Here is a 21,312-nt window from a genome sequence, read left to right on the forward strand (position 1 = left end):
TATAAAATTCTTTATAGAAAAGTCTCATTCTCGAAGGCTTCCCAAAATATCAGTTTCACACAACGCAGACGCAATTCAGCACAAGGTTAAGTTACCCTTTATTTTACCTGGGAGTGTGGCACTTACTGGAGGGGGGACCTTATCTATAAACTGCTTCAATCTACCAGACTATTTTAAGGCAAAGTTACATAAAAACTAAGGGCTATTCCTGTTGATGAAATTAATTGCTCAGTTTCCAGTGTCAGTACTACTATATATTCTCAACAATAATGAATTTTACCCATAGGAGGCTATGGAGAATACAGAGCTGGAGCTTTATGTAAAATGCAGGTTAAAGGAGAACTAAAGCCTAAAAAGGAATGTGGCTAAAAATGTCCTATTTTATATAGTGAACTTATTGCACGAGGCTAAAGTTTGAGCTTGTCAATAGCAGCAATGATCCAGGACTTCAAACTTGTCACAGGGGGTCACCATCTTGGAAAGTGTCTGTGACACTCACATGCTCAGTGGGCTCTGATTGGCTGTTGAGAAGCTAAGCTTAGGGCTCGTCACTAATTATCCAGCAGAAAATGAGCTTCCCTGGCTGTAATATAAGCTGATGCCACAGGTTTGCTGATTATTCAATTCTGATGCTAATTGCACTGGTTTCTGTGCTGCCATGTAGTAATTATGTGTATTAATTACTATTCAGCCTTATATTGTGACATTTCTATTCTATGTGTACTGTATATTGTGAGTGGCTCCCTAAGCTCAGTAAGTGACAGCAGCACAGAGCATGTGCAGTGAATCAGCAGAAAAGAAGATGGGGAGCTACTTGGGCATCTTTGGAGACACAGATCTTTACTGCTAAAGGGCTGTGGTTGCCTTGGGCTGGTACAGAAACACAAAACATCATGTACAACATTTCTAACTACTTCTTTAGTTAGGCTTTAGTTCTCCTTTAAACAGTCTATCCACATGGACAATCCATAAGGCTGCCGACTTGGTTCCACCCCTGGGAATAAACTTTATAACTTGTATAGATTTATATAGTGGCCCCGCTTTCTGCCGGACTATTCTGGGTTTCTGTTGAACAAATACCCACCAGCTGATGTTCTGAGACCCCCCCACCCATTTCAATTGTGGAGTTAATACATCTCACACTGATTCATTCATATTTTAGGGCTGCAAACTTCTGCACCCTAGAAATTGTGACGTCGCCCATCTCTCAAAGGCAATATGGGTTTGTGCAGCCTCTGATTGGTGCCTGAATTCTGCAACTGTTCTTACAAACGAGACCAATTTCTACCATTAAAATCAACTCTATAGTAGGAAATTCTGATACATATTTTCGGGGCTTCTTTTAACATACAGTTGCCCAGCCTATACATAAAATATAGCAATAGCATGGGAGTGTAGATCTGAGGCCCCATAGGAGGGTCACACATCCATATTTAAAGGGGTTGTTCACCTTGAAATTAACTGTTAGTATGATGTAGAGACTGCTATTCTGAGATAATTTGCAATTGGTTTTCATTTTTTATTATTTGTGGTGTTTGAGTTATTTAGCTTTTTATTCAGCAGTTCTCCAGTTTGTAATTTCCGCCAAATTCCCCTAGCAACCATGCATTGATTTGAATAAGAGACTGGAATATGAATAGGAGAGGCCTGAATAGAAAAATCAGTAATAAAAAGTAGCAATAACCATACATCTGTAGCCTTACTGAGCATTTGTTTTTTAGATGGGGTCGGTGACCCCCATTTGGAAGCTGAAAAGAGTAATAAGAAAAAAGGCAAATATTAAAAAAAAAAAAAAAAAAATAATGACAACCAACTGAAAAGTTGCTTAGAATTGGCTGTTCTATAACATACTATAAGTTAACTTAAAGGTGAACCTCCCCTTTAATATAAAATACATGGAACTGTTCCCAGCCTGACCCCCAAATCAATAATCTAATCAGTCACTAACAAATGGGTTTTTTTCCAAAAAAAAAAATAAAAAAAAAGATTTTAATGAATAAAAACAGTGAGCAAGAATAAGTTGTCTATTGCCAGTCACTGCTGCACCCGGTCTCATCTGGATTCCTGCAAAGGATACATTTGCCTAAAATTGACTTTTTTGTGTCATTTTTGGATTCAGTCCAACAGCTGTCTAGTCTGGATAGTAAGCAATTATCTGGTTGCTAGGGGCCCATTGACCCTAGTAACTCAGGCAGGGTTTAAGTAACTGACTGGGAAATGGCTAATAAAGGCCTGGATAGAAACATTAATAAAAGAGATTAATCACTGAACCTCAAGATGAATCTTCTTTCTGGTTGCCAGGCATCTGTGACCCTAGTAACCAGAGAGAGAAGCAGAAGTGCAGATTATTAAGAAATTATTCAAAAACTACCAAAAAAATGGAAACAAGTAAATCATTGCCTGGGAATTTCATTGTCTACAACTTACTAAAAGTTACGATTAAGATGAATTTCCCCTTTATTTCTTAATATGGAGTCATGTTTATTTGCACAGATGCAACAGCCCCTCCTTCTGTAGTTAAACGACTACTCCCATCATCCTCGGTTGTTGGGCTGCAGAGGGCGGAGCTTAGTTTGATCACATGATAAAATGTGCACAAATATTAAAACCTGATTGGTTTCAGGAATTTCTTAGAAAAGGGGCAGTGCCAGCACTGCTTGCAGTATGTGCGTGAGACAATTTTACGCTTGGGCTACAAACGGCCACAGGCTTTAAATAAACAGTTTTCACCCACTCCCGGTGCAAATCTCCAGGCTGTACCGGCTCCCAAGTGGCCCTGAAACAGAATGATCAAGGCAGCATGTAACAGTCATGGAAATGATGTGAATAAAGAGAGGTAAACTGCACATTATTGATGGTGGCAGACAAATACCCATTGGCATAAGCCAGCAAGGTGCTGGGAGTTGTAGTTCAACAAGATCTGGCCCATATCTGGTCTCACTAAAGTAAAGGGATGTTTGGTTTATGTTTGAATGTTTCATCATTTTGTTATACTGAATCCCAAAAGCCTAGAGATTTGGGGGGTGTATATAACCTTATTAAATACGGGAGGACGATCATGTGTAGGAGACAGGCACCACAGGAACTGCTCACACCAATCGGCTGCCGTCACATGGATCTCAGGAGCCAATCACGTGTCTTACCTTCTCTACACAAGTTGTGGCAAATGCAGTGAAGTCTCAGCAAGAACGTGGCACATGTTAAATTATGTACCATGGCCCTTTAGGGGGGGGGGATTATTTGAGACAATTATTTGTCCACGTGCGCTGGACTGGATATCGTTCAATTGAAACCTACGGGCCAAGCCTTGAAACAGGACACGTCTTACCTGTAGGACTAGAGAACAATGGGAGCTAACATGGCATCTCCGTTACTAATGTGATTCAGGTTCATCAGTCCCTCTGTCCATGTGGCACAAGTTAATAACATTTATTATTGCTGCTCCTTTCGGGAATTAGTTTGTTTGTTTCTTGGTCCCGTAAGAACCACGTCGGAGCCAGCTGCCCCCCCACTGGCAAGTTCCGTCAGGACATAGAGCCGGGCACAGGTAGATGCGGGGCCCCATGGAAGTCTCTTAAAGATGTGACTAGTAATCAGGAGTGGGTCGTCTTCAGTAGGATTCCCTGCAGATCTTCTGGGAGTTCCTGGATAATGGAACACACGTGGTTCTGCAGCTTCTCCACAGTCTCTGCCTTTACAGGAATCTCCTCTCGCTGGGCCTGAGCCTACACAACACAACAACATTACTGTAACTCTATCCACCATCACACACAACTGATAGAAACACAAGATGTTATTTAGAGGGCCCACATTCCAAACTATTAACCCTCTCCTCAATCTACCTCTATATTCTCCTTGTCTCTTTTCCCTACATTCTTGTATATATTTATATATACTTTGATTAGTGTAGTGCACGTCGAGGGCAAAGCATTGTACAGTAAAACAATAAATTAGTAACACACAAGGGGTCACTGCATTAATTACAATACAGATTAGGGATGCACCAGATCCAGTACTCGGTTCGTGATTCAGCCTATTTCAGCAAGATTCTGATTTGACCGAATCCTTCTGCCCGGCAGAACCAAATCCAAATCTTAATTTGCATATGCAAATTAGGGGCAGAAAAGGAAATCGCATGACTTTTTGTCACAAATCAAGGAAGAATGTGTTCCCCTTCCTACTTCTAATTTGCATATGCAAATTAGGATTATGTATTCGGCCAAATTTTTCGTAAAGGATTCGGGGTTTCACCCGAATCCAAAATAGTGGATTCGGTGCATCCCTAATACAGATTTGAAGTGCTCAGTGCCAAGGAGACAAAAGGATGCAGGTCCCTGCCCCGTGGAGCTGACAGTCTAAACGGGAGGGTAACATACAGACACAATTTGTGCTGTAGGTTACAGTGTGTGACACATATAAGTGCCAGTTCCCAGTACAAGTGTTATCCTGGTGCTCCCAGAAGTAGTCTTAGTTCTAAAGACATTGAAGGAGGATTCTCTCCGGAGAGATTCAGCAATGACATTCCAAATATACGGAGCCCCAAGACAGAAGGGTTTTATGTGGGAAACAGCAGTAGTAGTGGGGGGTGCAACCAAGCGGATTCTCTGAGATGAGCGAAGGTTTCAGGCAGGAACATATATTCTTACAATAAGGGCAAAGAGACGCACGCTCAGATTTGGGGAGATTAGTCGCCCAGCGATAAATCGCCTCTTCTTCGGGGCGACTAATCTCCCTAAACTGCCTCCCACTGGCTAGAATCTAAATCGCCAGCGGGACGGCACTCGGATCGATTCGATTTCCGAAGTCGCCGGAAGTTTCTAGGGATGCACCGAATTCGGCCGAACCCCTGAATCCTTCTCAAAAGATTCGGCTGAATACCAAACTGAATCCTAATTTGCATATGTAAATTAGGGATGGGTAAGGGAAAACATTTTCTACTTCCTTGTTTTGTGACAAAAAGGCATGCGATTGCCCTTCTGCCCCCAATTTGCATATGCAAATTAGCATTCGGATTTGGTTCGGCCAGGCAGAAGGATTCGGTCGAATCTGAATCCTACTCAAAAAGGCAGAATCCTGGCCGAATCCCGAACCAAATCCTGGATTCAGTGCATCCCTAGAAGTTCCTCGTGAGGCAACTTCGGAAAACGAAGCGCACCAATTGCCATCCCGCCGGTGATTTACATTCTAGCCAGCGGGAGGCAGTTCGGGGAGATTAGTCTCCCGGCGATATCTGGGCGACAAATCTCCCTGAACTTCCTCCAGCCAGATGGAATCTAAATCACCGGTGGAACGGCACTCAGAGTGCTTCGTTTTCAGAAGTTGCCCAAAGTTTCCTTGTGAGGCAACTTCGGAAAACGAAGAGCTACAATTGCCATTCCGCTGGTGATTTACATTCTAGCCGTCGGGAGGCAGTTCGGGGAGATTAGTCGCCCAGAGGAGATTTGTTGTTGGGATACTAATCTCCCCAAATCAGAGCGTGTGTCTCTCTGCCCTAAATGAAATATAAAGCCTCATTTGCATTACAGTATGAGAAAATATAAACAATGAATGTAATGCAGAGTTACTGCACATGGACCCGACACATTTACAAAAGTTCTGCCTAATTCCAGTTTCTGTTGCTTCTCACCAGTTTATTCTTTAGCTTTAAAACCAGATCCACAGCTTCAACTTCCGTGTGTTTCTGCACCCAGATGAGCAAGTCCTGCAGAGAAGGGGAACAGTTAATCCCAAAGGAATCTTTCCATTTCTAGCACCACTGCAAGTGCCGTGGATTCTTCCGTCAACTATTAGTGCGGAGCAGGGATGCAAATGATTAACCCCCAGCACCCACATATTCTCATAATCCCTCTTTATAAATAACTGCAGAAGTTCCCACAATGCACTGAGCACTGGTAATAAGGGGGTGACTTCATGTACCTCATTGCAAAGAGCTTCCAAATGCAGCGCCTCGAGCTTCTGCGTCATCTCTTTTCTGCGCATTCTGAACCAGCCGTCAAAGTTGGGGGAGCGCAAGAAATGCCTTTAAAAAAGAAAAAAAAAACCCCCACAAAAGCAATGTGAATAGGAAGGGAATCTACTGTACAGGAAACACATACCGACAACAAATGAACCACTCGGGGTGCAAAGTGCATAATGGGCTGAGGGTTTAACACATTTTAAAATAGAATTAAAGGGGTTGTTCACCTTTAAATTAACTGTTCGTATGCTGTAGAAAGGGATATTCTGAGACAATTTGCAATTGGTTTTCATTTTTTATTTGAGGTTTTTGTTATTTAGCTTTTTATTCAACAGCTCTCCAGTTTGTAATTTCAGTAATCTAGTTGCTACGGTCCAAATTCCCCTAGCAACCATGCATTGATTTGAATAAGGGACTGGAATATGAATAGGAGAGGCCTGAATAGAAAGAGGAGTAATAAAAAGTAGCAATAACAATACATTTGTAGCCTTACAGAGCATTTGTTTTTAAGATGGGGGCAGCCATTCAAGCACAGGATACACAGTAGATAACAGATAAGCTGCTGGAGAAAAGGCACAGGTTACATAGCAGATAACAGATATGCTCTGTCCAATACAATGGTGTTTTATCTGCTATGTAACCTGAGCCTTTTCTCCAGCAGTTTTGAATGGCTGCCCCATGGCTACACAGCAGCTTGCTTATATAAACTATAGTAGTACTTATCCGTTATCTACTGTGTATCCTGTGCTTGAATGGCTGCCCCCATGGCTACACAGCAGCTTGTTTATATAAACTATAGTAGTACTTATCCGTTATCTACTGTGTATCCTGTGCTTGAATGGCTGCCCCCATGGCTACACAGCAGCTTGTTTATATAAACTATAGTAGTACTTATCCGTTATCTACTGTGTATCCTGTGCTTGAATGGCTGCCCCCATGGCTACACAGCAGCTTGTTTATATAAACTATAGTAGTACTTATCCGTTATCTACTGTGTATCCTGTGCTTGAATGGCTGCCCCCATGGCTACACAGCAGCTTGTTTATATAAACTATAGTAGTACTTATCTGTTATCTACTGTGTATCCTGTGCTTGAATGGCTGCCCCCCATGGCCTACACAGCAGCTTGTTTATATGAACTATAGTAGTACTTATCTGTTATCTACTGTGTATCCTGGTGCTTGAATGGCTGCCCCCATGGCTACACAGCAGCTTGTTTATATGAACTATAGTAGTACTTATCTGTTATCTACTGTGTATCCTGTGCTTGAATGGCTGCCCCATGGCTACACAGCAGCTTGTTTTATATGAACTATAGTAGTACTTATCTGTATCTACTGTGTATCCTGTGCTTGAATGGCTGCCCCCATGGCTACACAACAGCTGTTTATATCAACTATAGTAGTACTTATCTGTTATCTACTGTGTATCCTGTGCTTGAATGGCTGCCCCCATGGCTACACAACAGCTTGTTTATATCAACTATAGTAGTACTTATCTGTTATCTACTGTGTATCCTGTGCTTGAATGGCTGCCCCCATGGCTACACAACAGCTTGTTTATATAAACTATAGTAGTACTTATCTGTTATCTACTGTGTATCCTGTGCTTGAATGGCTGCCCCCATGGCTACACAGCAGCTTGTTTATATAAACTATAGTAGTACTTATCTGTTACCTACTGTGTATCCTGTGCTTGAATGGCTGCCCCCATGGCTACACAGCAGCTTGTTTATATATAGAAAATCTTTCTGAAGCAAACACACCAGTTTTACCAGTGCAGAGCAACACTACATTATGAGGCCTATTTATCAAAGGTGGAATTTTGAATTCTTGTAATTTTTTTTTTTAATACAAATATAATCATAATTCGACTGGGAGGTTATTTAAGAAAAAAATTGAATGTCTAATATTCGATGGAATAGTTGTGACCTGAAAATTCTAATCGTATTCGATTAGTATGAACCGAGTTTTTCTCCCAAAAAAACCCCAAAAAACTGGAATGTCAGGAAGGCTACTAACATCTCCAATTGACCTCTGCCATTGACTTGTAAATTATCTGCAGGTTTTAGGTGGCGAATATTCGAATTAGAACGGTTTCCATGGAATAGGATGATTAAAATTGAATGTGTGAATTTTGACACTCGAAAATTCTAATTTGAATTTACTATTCGACCCCTGATAAATCTGCCCCTTTATATGAATTACTTTCAGTTTTTGGTGTTACGGTTCCTTTAGAAACAGAGGAGTCAGAGTCGAAGGATTTATGTACCAACTCCACAGCCCTGCCAGAAGAAATGTGTTTAATAGAGTTCAGCCCAGGCAAGTAATTACGGAGCCACTTGAGGGCACCATTTCATTTCCTTATGGTTTATTTGCCAAATCAGCTCCAACTCACAATATACAGTATATAAACTGCAAGATAAGGCTTTCTGTGCACTGTGTCATCTAGAGAAAAGATAAAATAGAAACCCCCTTATAAACAATTTAAAATGGTCTTGGAACAGATGTCCAGAACGCTGTAGTCCAAGCAGAATAAAGGTTGCCCTGTCCTTTAGGCGTGTGGCCTCATAAACGGGCACAGGGCAAGCTGTTCTCACTTGGGACAGAGCGTAAGGAGAAACCGTTGGGCTTTGCAACGAGTAACTGTGAATTCTGTTGTATTTGGGAAGAGAAAAGTCTGGGGATATCAGGCCACATTATCCAGTAACATCATGGGGTGCAGTGGCTAATAGACAAGCCTGTGTTGTAGCCGCACTGGCACAGGACTCTTGTGCATAAAGCCAGAGAGAAGGAATAATAAATTCCTTCTTTTGATTACTCATCTTTCTATTCAGACCCACGCCTGTTTATAACCCTATCTCAAATTCAAACCAGTGCATGGTTGCTAGGGTAATGTGGACCGTGGCAACCGGATTTCTGAAATTACAAACTGGAGGGCTGCTGAATAAAAAGCTAAATAACTAAAAAACCACAAGTAAAAAATGAAAACCAATTGCAAATTGTCTCAGAATATCCCTCTCTTCATCATACTAACAGTTAATTTAAAGGTGAACAACCCCTTTATATCTGATTTGATTATTTTCAGTGCTTGTATTTAACGTTATTAGGAGTCTGAACATTTCTAGGCGACTGCCATTCCTACACCAGACACCCCAAATTGCTTCTGACTCCACAGCCCTGAAATAAATGGAGTTTTCGCCATATTAAGATTGACTTCATTTAAATTAAAAATACCATAAAGCTGGTTTCATGAGCGGATCATTATTGTTCCAGCAGGAGCCTATCAGCAGCACAGAGCCCTGTTACTGACACATGTGGGAAATAAAATGAGGCACCTGTAGAGGCCGATCCAGTCTCCTTTTAACTTAGAAGTCAGCTGAGGCCCAGCTCTTTCCAGTGATTTCATGAACTCCTCCAGGCTGAAGGGCTTTATCTGGGGAGGGCTCTGCAAAACAAACAGCAGAGAGAGTCAGGAATTCCACTGTCCCATCCAAGTCCTTTCTGACACTGGCTTGTAGCCCTGGCCAGCTGAGACTATTGTCCCTTCTATAACTCCAATCAGCTGCCAAATAACTGCTCATACTCACCTTCCATGCACACACACTCTTTAGCAGCGGCATTAGCCCCGCAACATACCTCTCCTGCAAGAACAACATTGACTTACTTATATCCATATCTTACTATCCAACAGACACTGTATTGTACACACAATAAGCTATACCCTCATACTGTACTGTCTAAGGGAATCAATATGGCACCTCCTCCCATATGTATAAATACAAATATACAGAGAAGGAATGTTCTGGGCACACAATAAGCTATACCCTCATACTGTACTGTCTAAGGGAATCAATATGGCACCTCCTCCTCCCATATGTATAAATACAAGTATACAGAGAAGGAATGTTCTGGGCACACAATAAACTATACCCTCATACTGTACTGTCTAAGGGAATCAATATGGCACCTCCCTCCTCCCATATGTATAAATACAAATATACAGAGAAGGAATGTTCTGGGCACACAATAAGCTATACCCTCATACTGTACTGTCTAAGGGAATCAATATGGCACCTCCTCCTCCCATATGTATAAATACAAATATACAGAGAAGGAATGTTCTGGGCACACAATAAGCTATACCCTCATACTGTACTGTCTAAGGGAATCAATATGGCACCTCCTCCTCCCATATGTATAAATACAAATATACAGAGAAGGAATGTTCTGGGCACACAATAAGCTATACCCTCATACTGTACTGTCAAAGGGAATCAATATGGCACCTCCTCCTCCCATATGTATAAATACAAATATACAGAGAAGGAATGTTCTGGGCACACAATAAGCTATACCCTCATACTGTACTGTCTAAGGGAATCAATATGGCACCTCCTCCTCCCATATGTATAAATACAAATATACAGAGAAGGAATGTTCTGGGCACACAATAAGCTATACCCTCATACTGTACTGTCTAAGGGAATCAATATGGCACCTCCTCCTCCCATATGTATAAATACAAATATACAGAGAAGGAATGTTCTGGGCACACAATAAGCGATACCCTCATACTGTACTGTCTAAGGGAATCAATATGGCACCTCCTCCCATATGTATAAATACAAATATACAGAGAAGGAATGTTCTGGGCACACAATAAGCTATACCCTCATACTGTACTGTCTAAGGGAATCAATATGGCACCTCCTCCTCCCATATGTATAAATATACAGAGAAGGAATGTTCTGGGCACACAATAAGCGATACCCTCATACTATATAAATATACAGAGAAGGAAAATGACATACTAGAGGGATGATAAAACTCTGCGTCAGCTCAAGGAAATGTCGCCGCAGTATCGCATTCTGAGCCTCAGTCGGTCTCCTCTGCTGAACTCCCTGAAACACACAAAGCAGGATCTGTCACGAAAAGATTTTCTTTGTGTTTTTGGCTTCAGACTCTATTCTGTGACCTGAACAAACACATAACACGCATGAGAAAGCTCTGACAGATGGTGAGATGTAGAGACTGGGACACGGCATTATGGCTGTGAGACTGCTCTGGTCCCAGAGAATAAAGACAGGTCACACTCATTCTTCAGTTAGAAAGGTCTCAAGTCTGCACCTACATACACACCAGCTGCACTACTGCTACAATCACATATTGGGGGGCCGCCCTTGGCGCTGCAGAGCCACAATGTTAGGGAAGAGAGAGGTAGAGAAGTTATAACAGGACTGAATGCAGCAGAGCCAGATAGTAGGAGAGAATGGGGACAGGATAGAGGCAGCAGGGCAACTGTGTATTAGTGAAATAGAATGATGAGGTGCTACAACACGGGAGGGCCACAGACAGGGCAGCCCCCCTTTATATAAATCCTAGGGTCCTTCCATGTCTGTTTTCCACTGTGCACTACAGATCATGGTACAATATTTATCTCTGTATTTAATCAGGCTGATTTGTCATATTGTGGAGACAGCTGTGCCAGTCACAGGAAGTGATCGTTTCCTGACAGTTAGTCTCCCATATGGCCCAATTCTGTATTTACTGCAAGTGAATTACAGCTACATCCCCTGCCCTAGACAAGAGACTGCTAATGACAAGAGCCATTAAATCAATAGGCTGCTGATTATGTCACTTAAATGCTTTAATGCCCCAGCTATTGGGTTGATGAGGGGAGGCTAATTATATGCCATTTATTTATTAACAGGGAGCCGCTCTCCAACAGAAACTATAAGCAGGAGACGGTAAGCCCACACACACTATGGAAACATACAAAGGAGATACATCTTCCGTGTTCAGTTAAATGGAGACACTGAATTAATTACCAGTCTTTTGTGTGGTTTCCCCATTGTAAGCAGCAGTCCTGTCCTGCTTTATGGCAGCTGAGATTCTAGCTATCTGTATAACAGATCATTCTGTCCCAGTGGCTGCACAGATCCTATCTGATCCCTATTGTAAGCAGCAGTCCTGTCCTGCTTTATGGCAGCTGAGATTCTAGCTATCTGTATAACAGAGAATTCTGTCCCAGTGGCTGCACAGATCCTATCTGATCCCCATTGTAAGCAGCAGTCCTGTCCTGCTTTATGGCAGCTGAGATTCTAGCTATCTGTATAACAGAACATTCTGTCCCAGTGACTGCACAGATCCGATCTGATCCCCATTGTAAGCAGCAGTCCTGTCCTGCTTTATGGCAGCTGAGATTCTAGCTATCTGTATAACAGAACATTCTGTCCCAGTGGCTGCACAGATCCCATCAAAATGGTACAGACCTGTCAGTTGAATTATGATGTTTCCAGCAAACAGAACATAAATGTAACACAAGGTATAAAATTATGTTTATTAGTCCTGTACAACCAAGAAGAGAAATACCTTCTGTAGCTGTTTGATGATCTCCTCGTCTCGGTTCAGGTAGGGCTTGTAGGAACTATAGACGCCTGGCAAGGAGAATTACAATAAAGAAGAGAGATAATCATATTCCAGTTCTGCTTTCATATTTGTATGAACTAACACTAAATATACTTACCAGGTTTAGAATCCAAGGTTTTGAGGTTTTTCAGCTTCTTCACTTTGACTTGCTTAGGGACGTCCCCTGCAAGAGACAAAACAAAAAGCTTCATAAACACAACAAAGTATAAATGGGGGACCATGAAGCTCTGCCAGATTCCACATGAAGGAATAATCCCTTTCAGAAGAATTTTAATTTAACAGCAGCCAATGGGGAAACAACCCGATCTCAGCCTTGTAACAAACAGGAAGTGGAGAGGTACCTGCAAGTCTGACATCGCCAATGCGGATGATATGCGGCCAGTGCTGTAACGTCTTGGCAAAGAATGGATTTGTGACACCGAAGATGACGGATGGCCTGCGGCGGGGGAAAGAACATTAACTCATTAGCACGAATTCCACCACGTTTATGCTACAGCATTAGGTAAGCGACAACTTGAAAGGAAAATGTATCTTTTTTGACAGGCATTTCAGATGAAATATTCTTAATAAGCGCTCAGCAAAACATATGGTTATTTTACAGTAATCAGCAGGTTTATTCATGTGCCGGTTATGCTCAATCAGTCTGTTAATGGCACCCTGGTGACCACGTACTAAAACAATACATGGACTCATGGGGGCTAATTTACTAAAGGGCGAAGTGACGAACGCGGGCAAAAATTCGCCATGTGACATAATTTTGGTACTTCGCCGAACGGTCACTGGCGTAACTTCGCTAGCGAAGGAGATGGACTCTAGCGGTTCTTCGCTCCCTAAAGCTTGGCGAATTTGTGCTCTGGCGAATGGACGTAACTACACAAATTCACTAAGATGCGGAATTTACTGAACGTTACCTCTTGCGCCAGACTTGCCTTCGCCACCTCAGACCAGGGGAAGTGCAATAGAGTAGATAGGACTTCCTCAAAAAATAGTTGAAGAAAAGTCCCAAAAAAAACTAGCGTCTTTTCCTTTTTCAGAGTGATAGGCTGCAAAAGAGCGTACATTTTTTTTGGGGTAACCAGCTTCCCCCCTACATTTCCTAAAATATGGCACCTAATCTATACACTGGGCTCAAACTGGGTAAATAGATAGACTGTACAAAATAAAAAATGTATCTAATATAGTTAGTTACCAAAAATGTAATGTATAAAGACTGGAGTGACTGGATGTGTAACATAACAGAACATAGTCCAACTTCCTGCTTATCAACTCTCTTGGTTTACACTGACTGGTTACCCTGGTTACCAGGCAGTAACCATTCAGAGATTTGAAGGTAGGGTTGCCACCCGGCCGGTATATTACCGGCCTAGCCGGTAAAACACCTGCCAAGGCTGGGGCCGGTATTACAAATTTACCGGCAATGTAGCTGCCGGTAAATTTGTAATACCCTTAAAAAGAGCCCTCGGCCTGCCCCCAATCCCCTGTAAACTTAGCTTGTCCTTCGGTTTTTGTCCTGGCCGCGCTGTGGCCCGCCCCTTTGCATCACAACCCCACCCCCTTTGACATCACACCACACCCCTTTTTGTACCCGCCCCCCACCAGCCGGAAAATTTTTTCACCAAAAGGTGGCAACCCTACTTGAAGGGGGGCCACATGGGTCACATGTGTTGCTTTTGAATCTGAGCTGAATGCTGAGGATCAATTACAAACTCACTGAACAGTTATATCCCATGTGGCCCCCTTATAGTCACTGATTAACTCAGAGTTAGAGAGCTGAAAAGCAGGAAGTAGTGTTCTGGCTATTATGTTACACATCCACTCACTCCAGCCTTTATACATTACATTTTTGCTTAACTTACTATATTAGAAACATTTTTTATTTTGCACAGTCTATCTATTTACACCGTTTTTATTTTCACGCTGAACTATTCCTTTAAGGTTCCCTTGGCTTGTATAGTGTAATGTATTTGCTGCAATATATATGTCCATTCAACTTTAACTTCCCTCCGTATGCAAATTAGCCAACGCTAGCGTAACTTCGCTTCGCTTGCCGCAGTAACGATAGTGCAACTTCTCCAGCGTTCGGCGCCCTGGACGCAACTTCAGATTTTAGTGAATCAGCGTTGGCCTGGCGAATCTATGCCTGGCGAAGTGCTGCGTTGTGAGCGAGGCCGTCACTGGAGAATTTTCGGAGGTTAGTAAATTTGCCCCATGGAACGTTCTGATTTATTATAAAGCCCCCCCATACTGATAATACCGCTGAGGAAACTTACGGGGCCTGCGTGCGTGTGGTGTACTCCTTAAACTCAGTATCGTGGATGGTGAAGTAAGGCCTGAAGTCACTGCAGTATTTCAGTGGGGAGATGCAGCTGTAGGACAAAGCAAGAGCTCACAATCAATATGTAAAATCCACGTCTAAAATCAAGATTATTCCTACAAACATCCAATCTCCCATAAGGTTCATCATATTCCACTGCCTTTACATGATCCATTTTCTTACGTATGAAGCAATGACAATCGCCAGACATTTAACGGGAGCAAAACTCCACTGACCAGCACTGAATTAAACATCACTGACCCATAGTCACCGGACTAGCACATTGAAGGGGTGGTTCACCTTCAAGTTAACGTTTTGTAAGTTGTAAAACTCTAAACAACTTTTCACTTGGTCTTCATTACAGGTATGGGATCCACTATCCAGAAAGCTCTGAATTGCAGAAAGGCCGTTTCCCAGAGACTCAATTTTATCCAAATAATACACATTTGTAAAATTGATTTCCTTTTCCTGTGTAATAATAAAACAGTAGCTTGTACTTGATGCAGCCTATGAGTTAGTGCCCCAGTAGGCACGAAACACGTTAGTGACCGAATAAATAAATAAATGGTTTGAATTTTTAATCTTAATTTTGTTCTTTACTTTTGGAAAAAACTCAACCTTTTGCTGTTTCAGATTTTTGCACCCATGGGCTGGGGTGAACTGTGAGTATTTTTCTCCCTTCATTAATTCTTTTTTGTTACTTCTTTTCTGATTAATAATGGTGCAGTTACTGGCATTGGGCACGAATTTATTTAATATTTTGACAGTAACCTGTAATTAATCCTTACTGGAGGCAAAACCAGCCTATTGGGTTTATTTAATGTTTACATGATTCTCTAGTAGACTTAAGGTATGAAGATCCAAATTACAATTGGAGAAAGACCCGTTATCTGGAAAACCCCAGGTACCAAGCATTCTGGATAACAGGTCCCATACCTGTAAAAAAACAGTAACTTGTACTTGATCCCAACTAAGATATAATTAATCCTTATTGGAAGCAAAACCAGCCTATTGGATTTAATTTAATATTTACATGATTTTCTAGTAGACTCAAGACCCAAATTACAGAAAGATCCATTATTCAGAAAACACCAGGTCCCAACCATTCTGGATAACAGGTTCCATACCTGTATTTATTTTTTATTTATTTTTTTGACTTTTCCAGCTTTTAGAGTTGGGGGACCCCATCTAAAAAACAAATGCTCTGTGAGGCTACAAATGTATTGTTATTGCTACTTGTAATTACTCCTCTTTCTATTCAGGTCTCTCCTATTCATATTCCAGTCTCTTATTCAAATCAGTGCATGGTTGCTAGCGCAGTGTGGACACTAGCAACCAGATGGCTGAAATTACAAACTGGAGAGCTGCTGAAAAAGCTAAATAAGTCAAAAACCACAAATACTTAAAAATGAAAATTAATTGCAAATTGTCTCACAATATCCCTCTCTACATCATACTAAAAGGTGTCGAACCCCTTAAAGGTCATTTACAAACAATCAGATTTTTTTCCTACAAATCTCAAAAAATTTGTGGTTTTCTTTTTTTTTTTTTTAAAAAAAAAGCTCTAAAAATGTGAGATTTATGAAGTGGAGAAACCACAAAAACTTCAAATACAAATCTTCCCCAGGTAAAAGTTGTCGAGGTCCAATACAAGTCATTGGGAGCTGCGCTGATTCTATTGGACTGTTCTCAATCAATTCGGACTTTTAGCGGCTTTCATATTTTTTTTTTTTCCCCGCAAGGAATTGTCTGAAAAAGTTGAATTTTTGGAGGTTTTTATGGTATTCTTATTTTTTAGCACATCGTTCTGCGTCATTTTCCCTTCCTACTTTTTTATTTGGACCGTCTTAATAAATCTTATGACGTTTCTGGTTTTATAGTTTAGTCGTGGTTTCAAAAACCTCTAAAACCAAAACCACTAAAATCTAACCTTTGACCCAAGTAATAGAACTATTTATATATTGTTGCTTATTATAGAGCAACTTTAGCGGTTTATATTAGAGTCTATATACTGAAGGATAAGAATTATCTCCCACTAGTTATTGGGCCGCACAGCAAGATCTTTGGGTCCCTAAACTTTGAGAACACGACATTTTCAATAAACATATATAATGTAGCTGCTGATCAGTCCCAGGGGGTCCCCTATAGTTCCTGGGTCCCCTATAGCAGTTGCAGGGACCGTTTCCTATAGTTACACCCCTGCTTTTCAGTAACATGATTGGGGAGTTTGTATAATGATAGTTGTGGATGAAAACATTAGTTTTAAAAAAGTTAACCCTTTTGCCCCAGCACAACCTCCTACCTGCTAGCTGATCCTTTGTATAGCGCACACAAGGCTGTTGCCCAAAAATGTTTCTACTGCACAGTTGTGTTCACGTGAGGGCCCCAGACAAATAACTTGTATGGGGCCCCAAATCAGGTTTTGCCCCCATACTAATTCTGTTGGAAATGCAAAGTCTCCGTTGTATCAGCCAATGTACATCTTAGCTTTGCTCATCCACAGTCTCATAAGAAACTGATCCAGTACAGATCTCAGCGGTTGATCAGAATCTAACTTGTGTGGTGCCTCATTAAGTAATGAATTTGTTCCACTTATTTCAGTTTATGGTCGTTAAGAATAAATCACAATATAATTAGGGATGCACCGAACCCAGGATTCGTTCGGGATTCGATAGTCTAAACCAAAAGCATTTTTAGACATAAAGCAAATCCAATTTCGTAGAAAGACTCAGCAAAGTAGAGATGTGGCCCAGGTGCTCCAGCCCCAGGCCCTTTGTGACACCAAACGCGTCAGGCAAGAGATAATTGTATAAATTAATTATCTACTTTTTATCTACAAAACTTTGGTCTGATCTGTACGCGAGTTACCAGTGTGCCCGGCACCAACATTTATTCTTTGCATTCGTTTTGGATTCGGCCTGTTTCAGCAGGAATCTTCCCTTAGGCCCGGCTGAACCGAATCTGAATACTAATTTCCATATGCAAATTAGGGGCGGGAAGGGAAATCACGTGACTTTTTGTCACAAAACAAGTGAGAAATATTTTCCCCTTCCCACCCATAATTTTCATATACAAATTAGGATTCGGTTCGGCATTTGGCTGAATATTTCTCCGAACGATTTGGAGGTTCGGACAAATCCAAAATAGTGGATTCGGTGCATCCCTAAATATAATAAGAGTAGTTATTTCTTTTTAGTAATGGCTGGAGGAGTAGTTACCCAATAAGAGCTAAAACTGTCTCCGATGACTGGGATGGTGAAGAAGCCATAACCACAAGGGGCTCTCCCAGAAGCACAAGCTCCCAAACCATCTGAATGTGGAAGAGAACTGGGGAAAAACACCTGGGAAAGAAAACATTTGCGTTACTCGTGATACAAACTCCTTCAGTTAAGCACAAGGGGCTTTCATGAAACCCAGCAAATATCAGTGTTATGCCCTGACACAAAGGCCAAATACAGTGGCAGCCATCATTTTGTGGCTTGAACATGAGCTTCAATAATTTTATTTCCACCAGCCCAGCCCCTCAAGGCAATTAAAGGGGTGGTTCACCTTTAAATTAACTTTTAATATGTTATACATTCTAAGTAAATTTTCAATTGGTCTTCATTATTTATTTTTTATAGTTTCTGAATTATTTGCCTTCTTCTTCTGACTCTTTCCAGCTTTCAAATGGGGGTCTCCATCTAAACAAGAAATGCTCTGTAAGGCTACAAATGTAGTTACTTTTTATTACTTCTCTTTCTATTCAGGCCTCTCCTATTCATATTCCAGTCTCTTATTCAAATCAGTGCATGGTTGCTATGGGAATTTGGACACTAGCAACCAGACGGCTGAAACGGCAAACTGGAGAGCTGCTGAAAAATAAGCTAAATAACTAAAAAAAAAACAAACAAACACACAAATAATAAAAAAAAAAATTGCAATTTGTCTCAGAATATCACTCTCTACATCATACTAACAGTTCATTTAAAGGTAAACAACCCCTTTGAAATAAAACATTGGTACTTTCGACAGCGCAGGGTTAATGTATTTCTTGTACAGCTACAAACTCCCATTGTCTGGTTACCTGAAAAGATCAATTTCATGGATGGTCGGTAAAGTAACAGAAATCTGTGCTTCAGACTGAAAGAAACAAATTAAAATGTTATTAAAGTGATACTGACACTAAAAAACTGCTTTTTAAAATATGAATGTACGGTACATTAAAAGTCACCTATATGTCACGTCGATCGTTTTTTGCAGAGAGGTCTGTTTTTGAAAGTAATTATTACTTGAAGTTTCTAAACCTGACTGTTTTGCCAACCTGACTGTAACATCTCAGTCTGTCAGAGTTTCTAATGCTAACGGACTCCCCCTCATAGAGGAACATGGGGCATCAGACAGGTACTGTAAAAGCTTTGTCTAAATACTTTATAGCAAAGTTACAAGTTGCTTTCAAAGGCAATATTATGATAGATGTAAAAAAAAAAAAAAAAAAAAGGTTCATTTCTGGTGTCAGTATCTCTTTAAGTCCTCGTAAATTTGGATTTATCTATGGACATCAACAGTATAGCAGTTATGATTGGCCAAATCTGTGTGAGTGACCAACACGTCATCCAATCAGAACACAGACAGGAAACCGCAACCGACCTCCTGCCGGCCCACTTTCTATATCCACCTACTCTCTGCTCAGCACCAGAGTCTCGTTTGTGTTTCATTCCCCACCTGCAAGGGGGGTATACCTTTAAATTAAAGAGGAAGCAGACCCCTGACCCCCCACAACACCAGTGTCTGCATATTCTATAGTTACACCACTTCAAATCTTCCACTTTCATTTACCTGCTGACTTTGCTCTACTATCTGGGTTGTTCCCGGTTTATCATATCGGGTTGGAATTCGCACCTTGGGAAAAAGAAGAACAGGGAAAAAGAGAAAATGCATCATTTCAATTAAAAACTGTTAAAGGACAAGTAAAGTCTAAAATAGAATAAGGCTAGAAATGCTGTATTTTGTATACTAAACATAAATTTATCGCACCACAAGCCTAATCAAACAAATGATTTATACTTTCAAAGTTGGCCAAAGGGGGTCACCATCTTGTAACTTTGTTATACATCTTTGCAAGACCAAGACTGTGCACATGCTCAGTGTGATCTGGGCTGCTTAGGGATCGTCATAAATTATAAAAACAGCACAAGTCAAATACTATCTGCCAGAAGCCGATACAACAAGACTGATTAATAATCAGAATATACAGACTGCACTGGGTCCTCTGTTGTCATGTCATGTATTGTTTAAAGGACATGTAAACTCCCCCATAAAAATGTAATCAGTGAACGGCCTCTTTGAAATCTTTAGATAACTGGCACTCTGGTTGTTAAAAGTAAGGATGTAGGATTCCACTCACTCGTGCATAATCCCACTCACTCATTCATAATCCCACTCACTCATGTTTAATCAATCATAATCCCGCACACTCATGAATAATCCCACTCACTCCTGTATAATCCATTATAATCCCGCTCAATCATGCATAATCCCGCTCACTCTTGCATAATCCCACTCACTCATGCATAATCCCACTCACTCATGCATAATCCCACTCACTCATGCATAATCCCACTCACTCATGCATAATCCCACTCACTCATGCATAATCCCACTCACTCATGCATAATCCCACTCACTCCTGTATAATCCATTATAATCCCGCTCACTCATGCATAATCCCACTCACTTATGCATAATCCCACTCACTCATGCACAGGGGCTATTCTAGCCATTCTAGCTGCCCTCCCCACGGCACTCACCTTTACAGTGCCAGAGAGTGCTGGGGGGGGTCCATGTCGCATAGTGCAGAGAGCGCAACTGCATAATCCCGTTCACTCATATGCATAATACCACTCATACATGTAATCCCACTCACTCGTGCATAATCCCACTCACTCGTGCATAATCCCACATAGCCCCTTAATGCTTAATTTTAAAGGGCTTTTATTATACAGCTTTTCATGTTTGGGAGACAGGTCCCCTTTAAATTCAGTAGTGAATTCATGGGAAGTGGCCCCTCTTTTTATTATTATACCAGTAGTGAAATCATAAATGCATGCAAAACTGTTACTGCAGGTGTAATTGCAATAAATAGAAAGTCATGTGACCTTACAGGTAGAGAGAGACACTTTCTTTGATTCAATTGAGAGAAATGAACGTTCCATAATATAAATATCATACGTTGCATGAGTCACTGGAAACACCTGCAGTTTTGCTCGACTTTATGATTTGCAGTGATGGGATTGTCAGATTTCCAATTTACACACTAAATGGGTGAGTAAAAAGCAATACCAGAGCTCATTACCTTTATTACAACCCCCATAATTGGCAGAGTCAAGGTTTTGCCTGGCACAGGAGCTGGCCATCTGTCGATGTCACTACAGGCTGGAAAATAAGAAAAAACACATGAGAATTAGGCAATAAAGTGTTACATTAAACTGGCAAATTGCAAAGATGTATTAAAGGGATTGTTCACCTTTGAGTTAAAGGGGCGGTTCACCTTTAAGGTAACTTTTATTATGTTATAGAATGGCCAATTCTAAGCAACTTTTCAATTGGTCTTTGTTTATTTTTTTTATAGT

At 41.0% G+C, this 21,312-nt stretch overlaps 1 protein-coding gene across 1 annotated transcript in view; it reads right to left on the bottom strand.

Moving 5' to 3' along the window:
* Window positions 1–1,977: 1,977 nt before the first annotated feature.
* dennd6a.L (DENN/MADD domain containing 6A L homeolog) overlaps window positions 1,978–21,312 on the bottom strand; it is a 51,456-nt gene continuing 32,121 nt past the window's right edge. Inside the window, exons 7-20 of the mRNA XM_018241896.2 lie at window positions 21,036–21,115; window positions 19,520–19,582; window positions 18,768–18,823; window positions 17,920–18,042; window positions 14,658–14,753; window positions 12,729–12,823; window positions 12,485–12,550; window positions 12,331–12,395; window positions 10,770–10,859; window positions 9,546–9,599; window positions 9,294–9,403; window positions 5,917–6,019; window positions 5,627–5,701; window positions 1,978–3,725 (exon numbers count right to left, since the gene is read on the bottom strand). Coding sequence (XP_018097385.2) covers window positions 3,594–3,725; window positions 5,627–5,701; window positions 5,917–6,019; window positions 9,294–9,403; window positions 9,546–9,599; window positions 10,770–10,859; window positions 12,331–12,395; window positions 12,485–12,550; window positions 12,729–12,823; window positions 14,658–14,753; window positions 17,920–18,042; window positions 18,768–18,823; window positions 19,520–19,582; window positions 21,036–21,115 — 1,208 coding nt within the window. The 3' untranslated portion in view covers window positions 1,978–3,593. The remainder of the gene's footprint in view (window positions 3,726–5,626; window positions 5,702–5,916; window positions 6,020–9,293; window positions 9,404–9,545; window positions 9,600–10,769; window positions 10,860–12,330; window positions 12,396–12,484; window positions 12,551–12,728; window positions 12,824–14,657; window positions 14,754–17,919; window positions 18,043–18,767; window positions 18,824–19,519; window positions 19,583–21,035; window positions 21,116–21,312) is intronic.

This window comes from Xenopus laevis, chromosome 4L, assembly GCF_017654675.1.
Source record: "Xenopus laevis strain J_2021 chromosome 4L, Xenopus_laevis_v10.1, whole genome shotgun sequence".
In the NCBI taxonomy this organism is placed as follows: Eukaryota; Metazoa; Chordata; class Amphibia; order Anura; family Pipidae; genus Xenopus; species Xenopus laevis.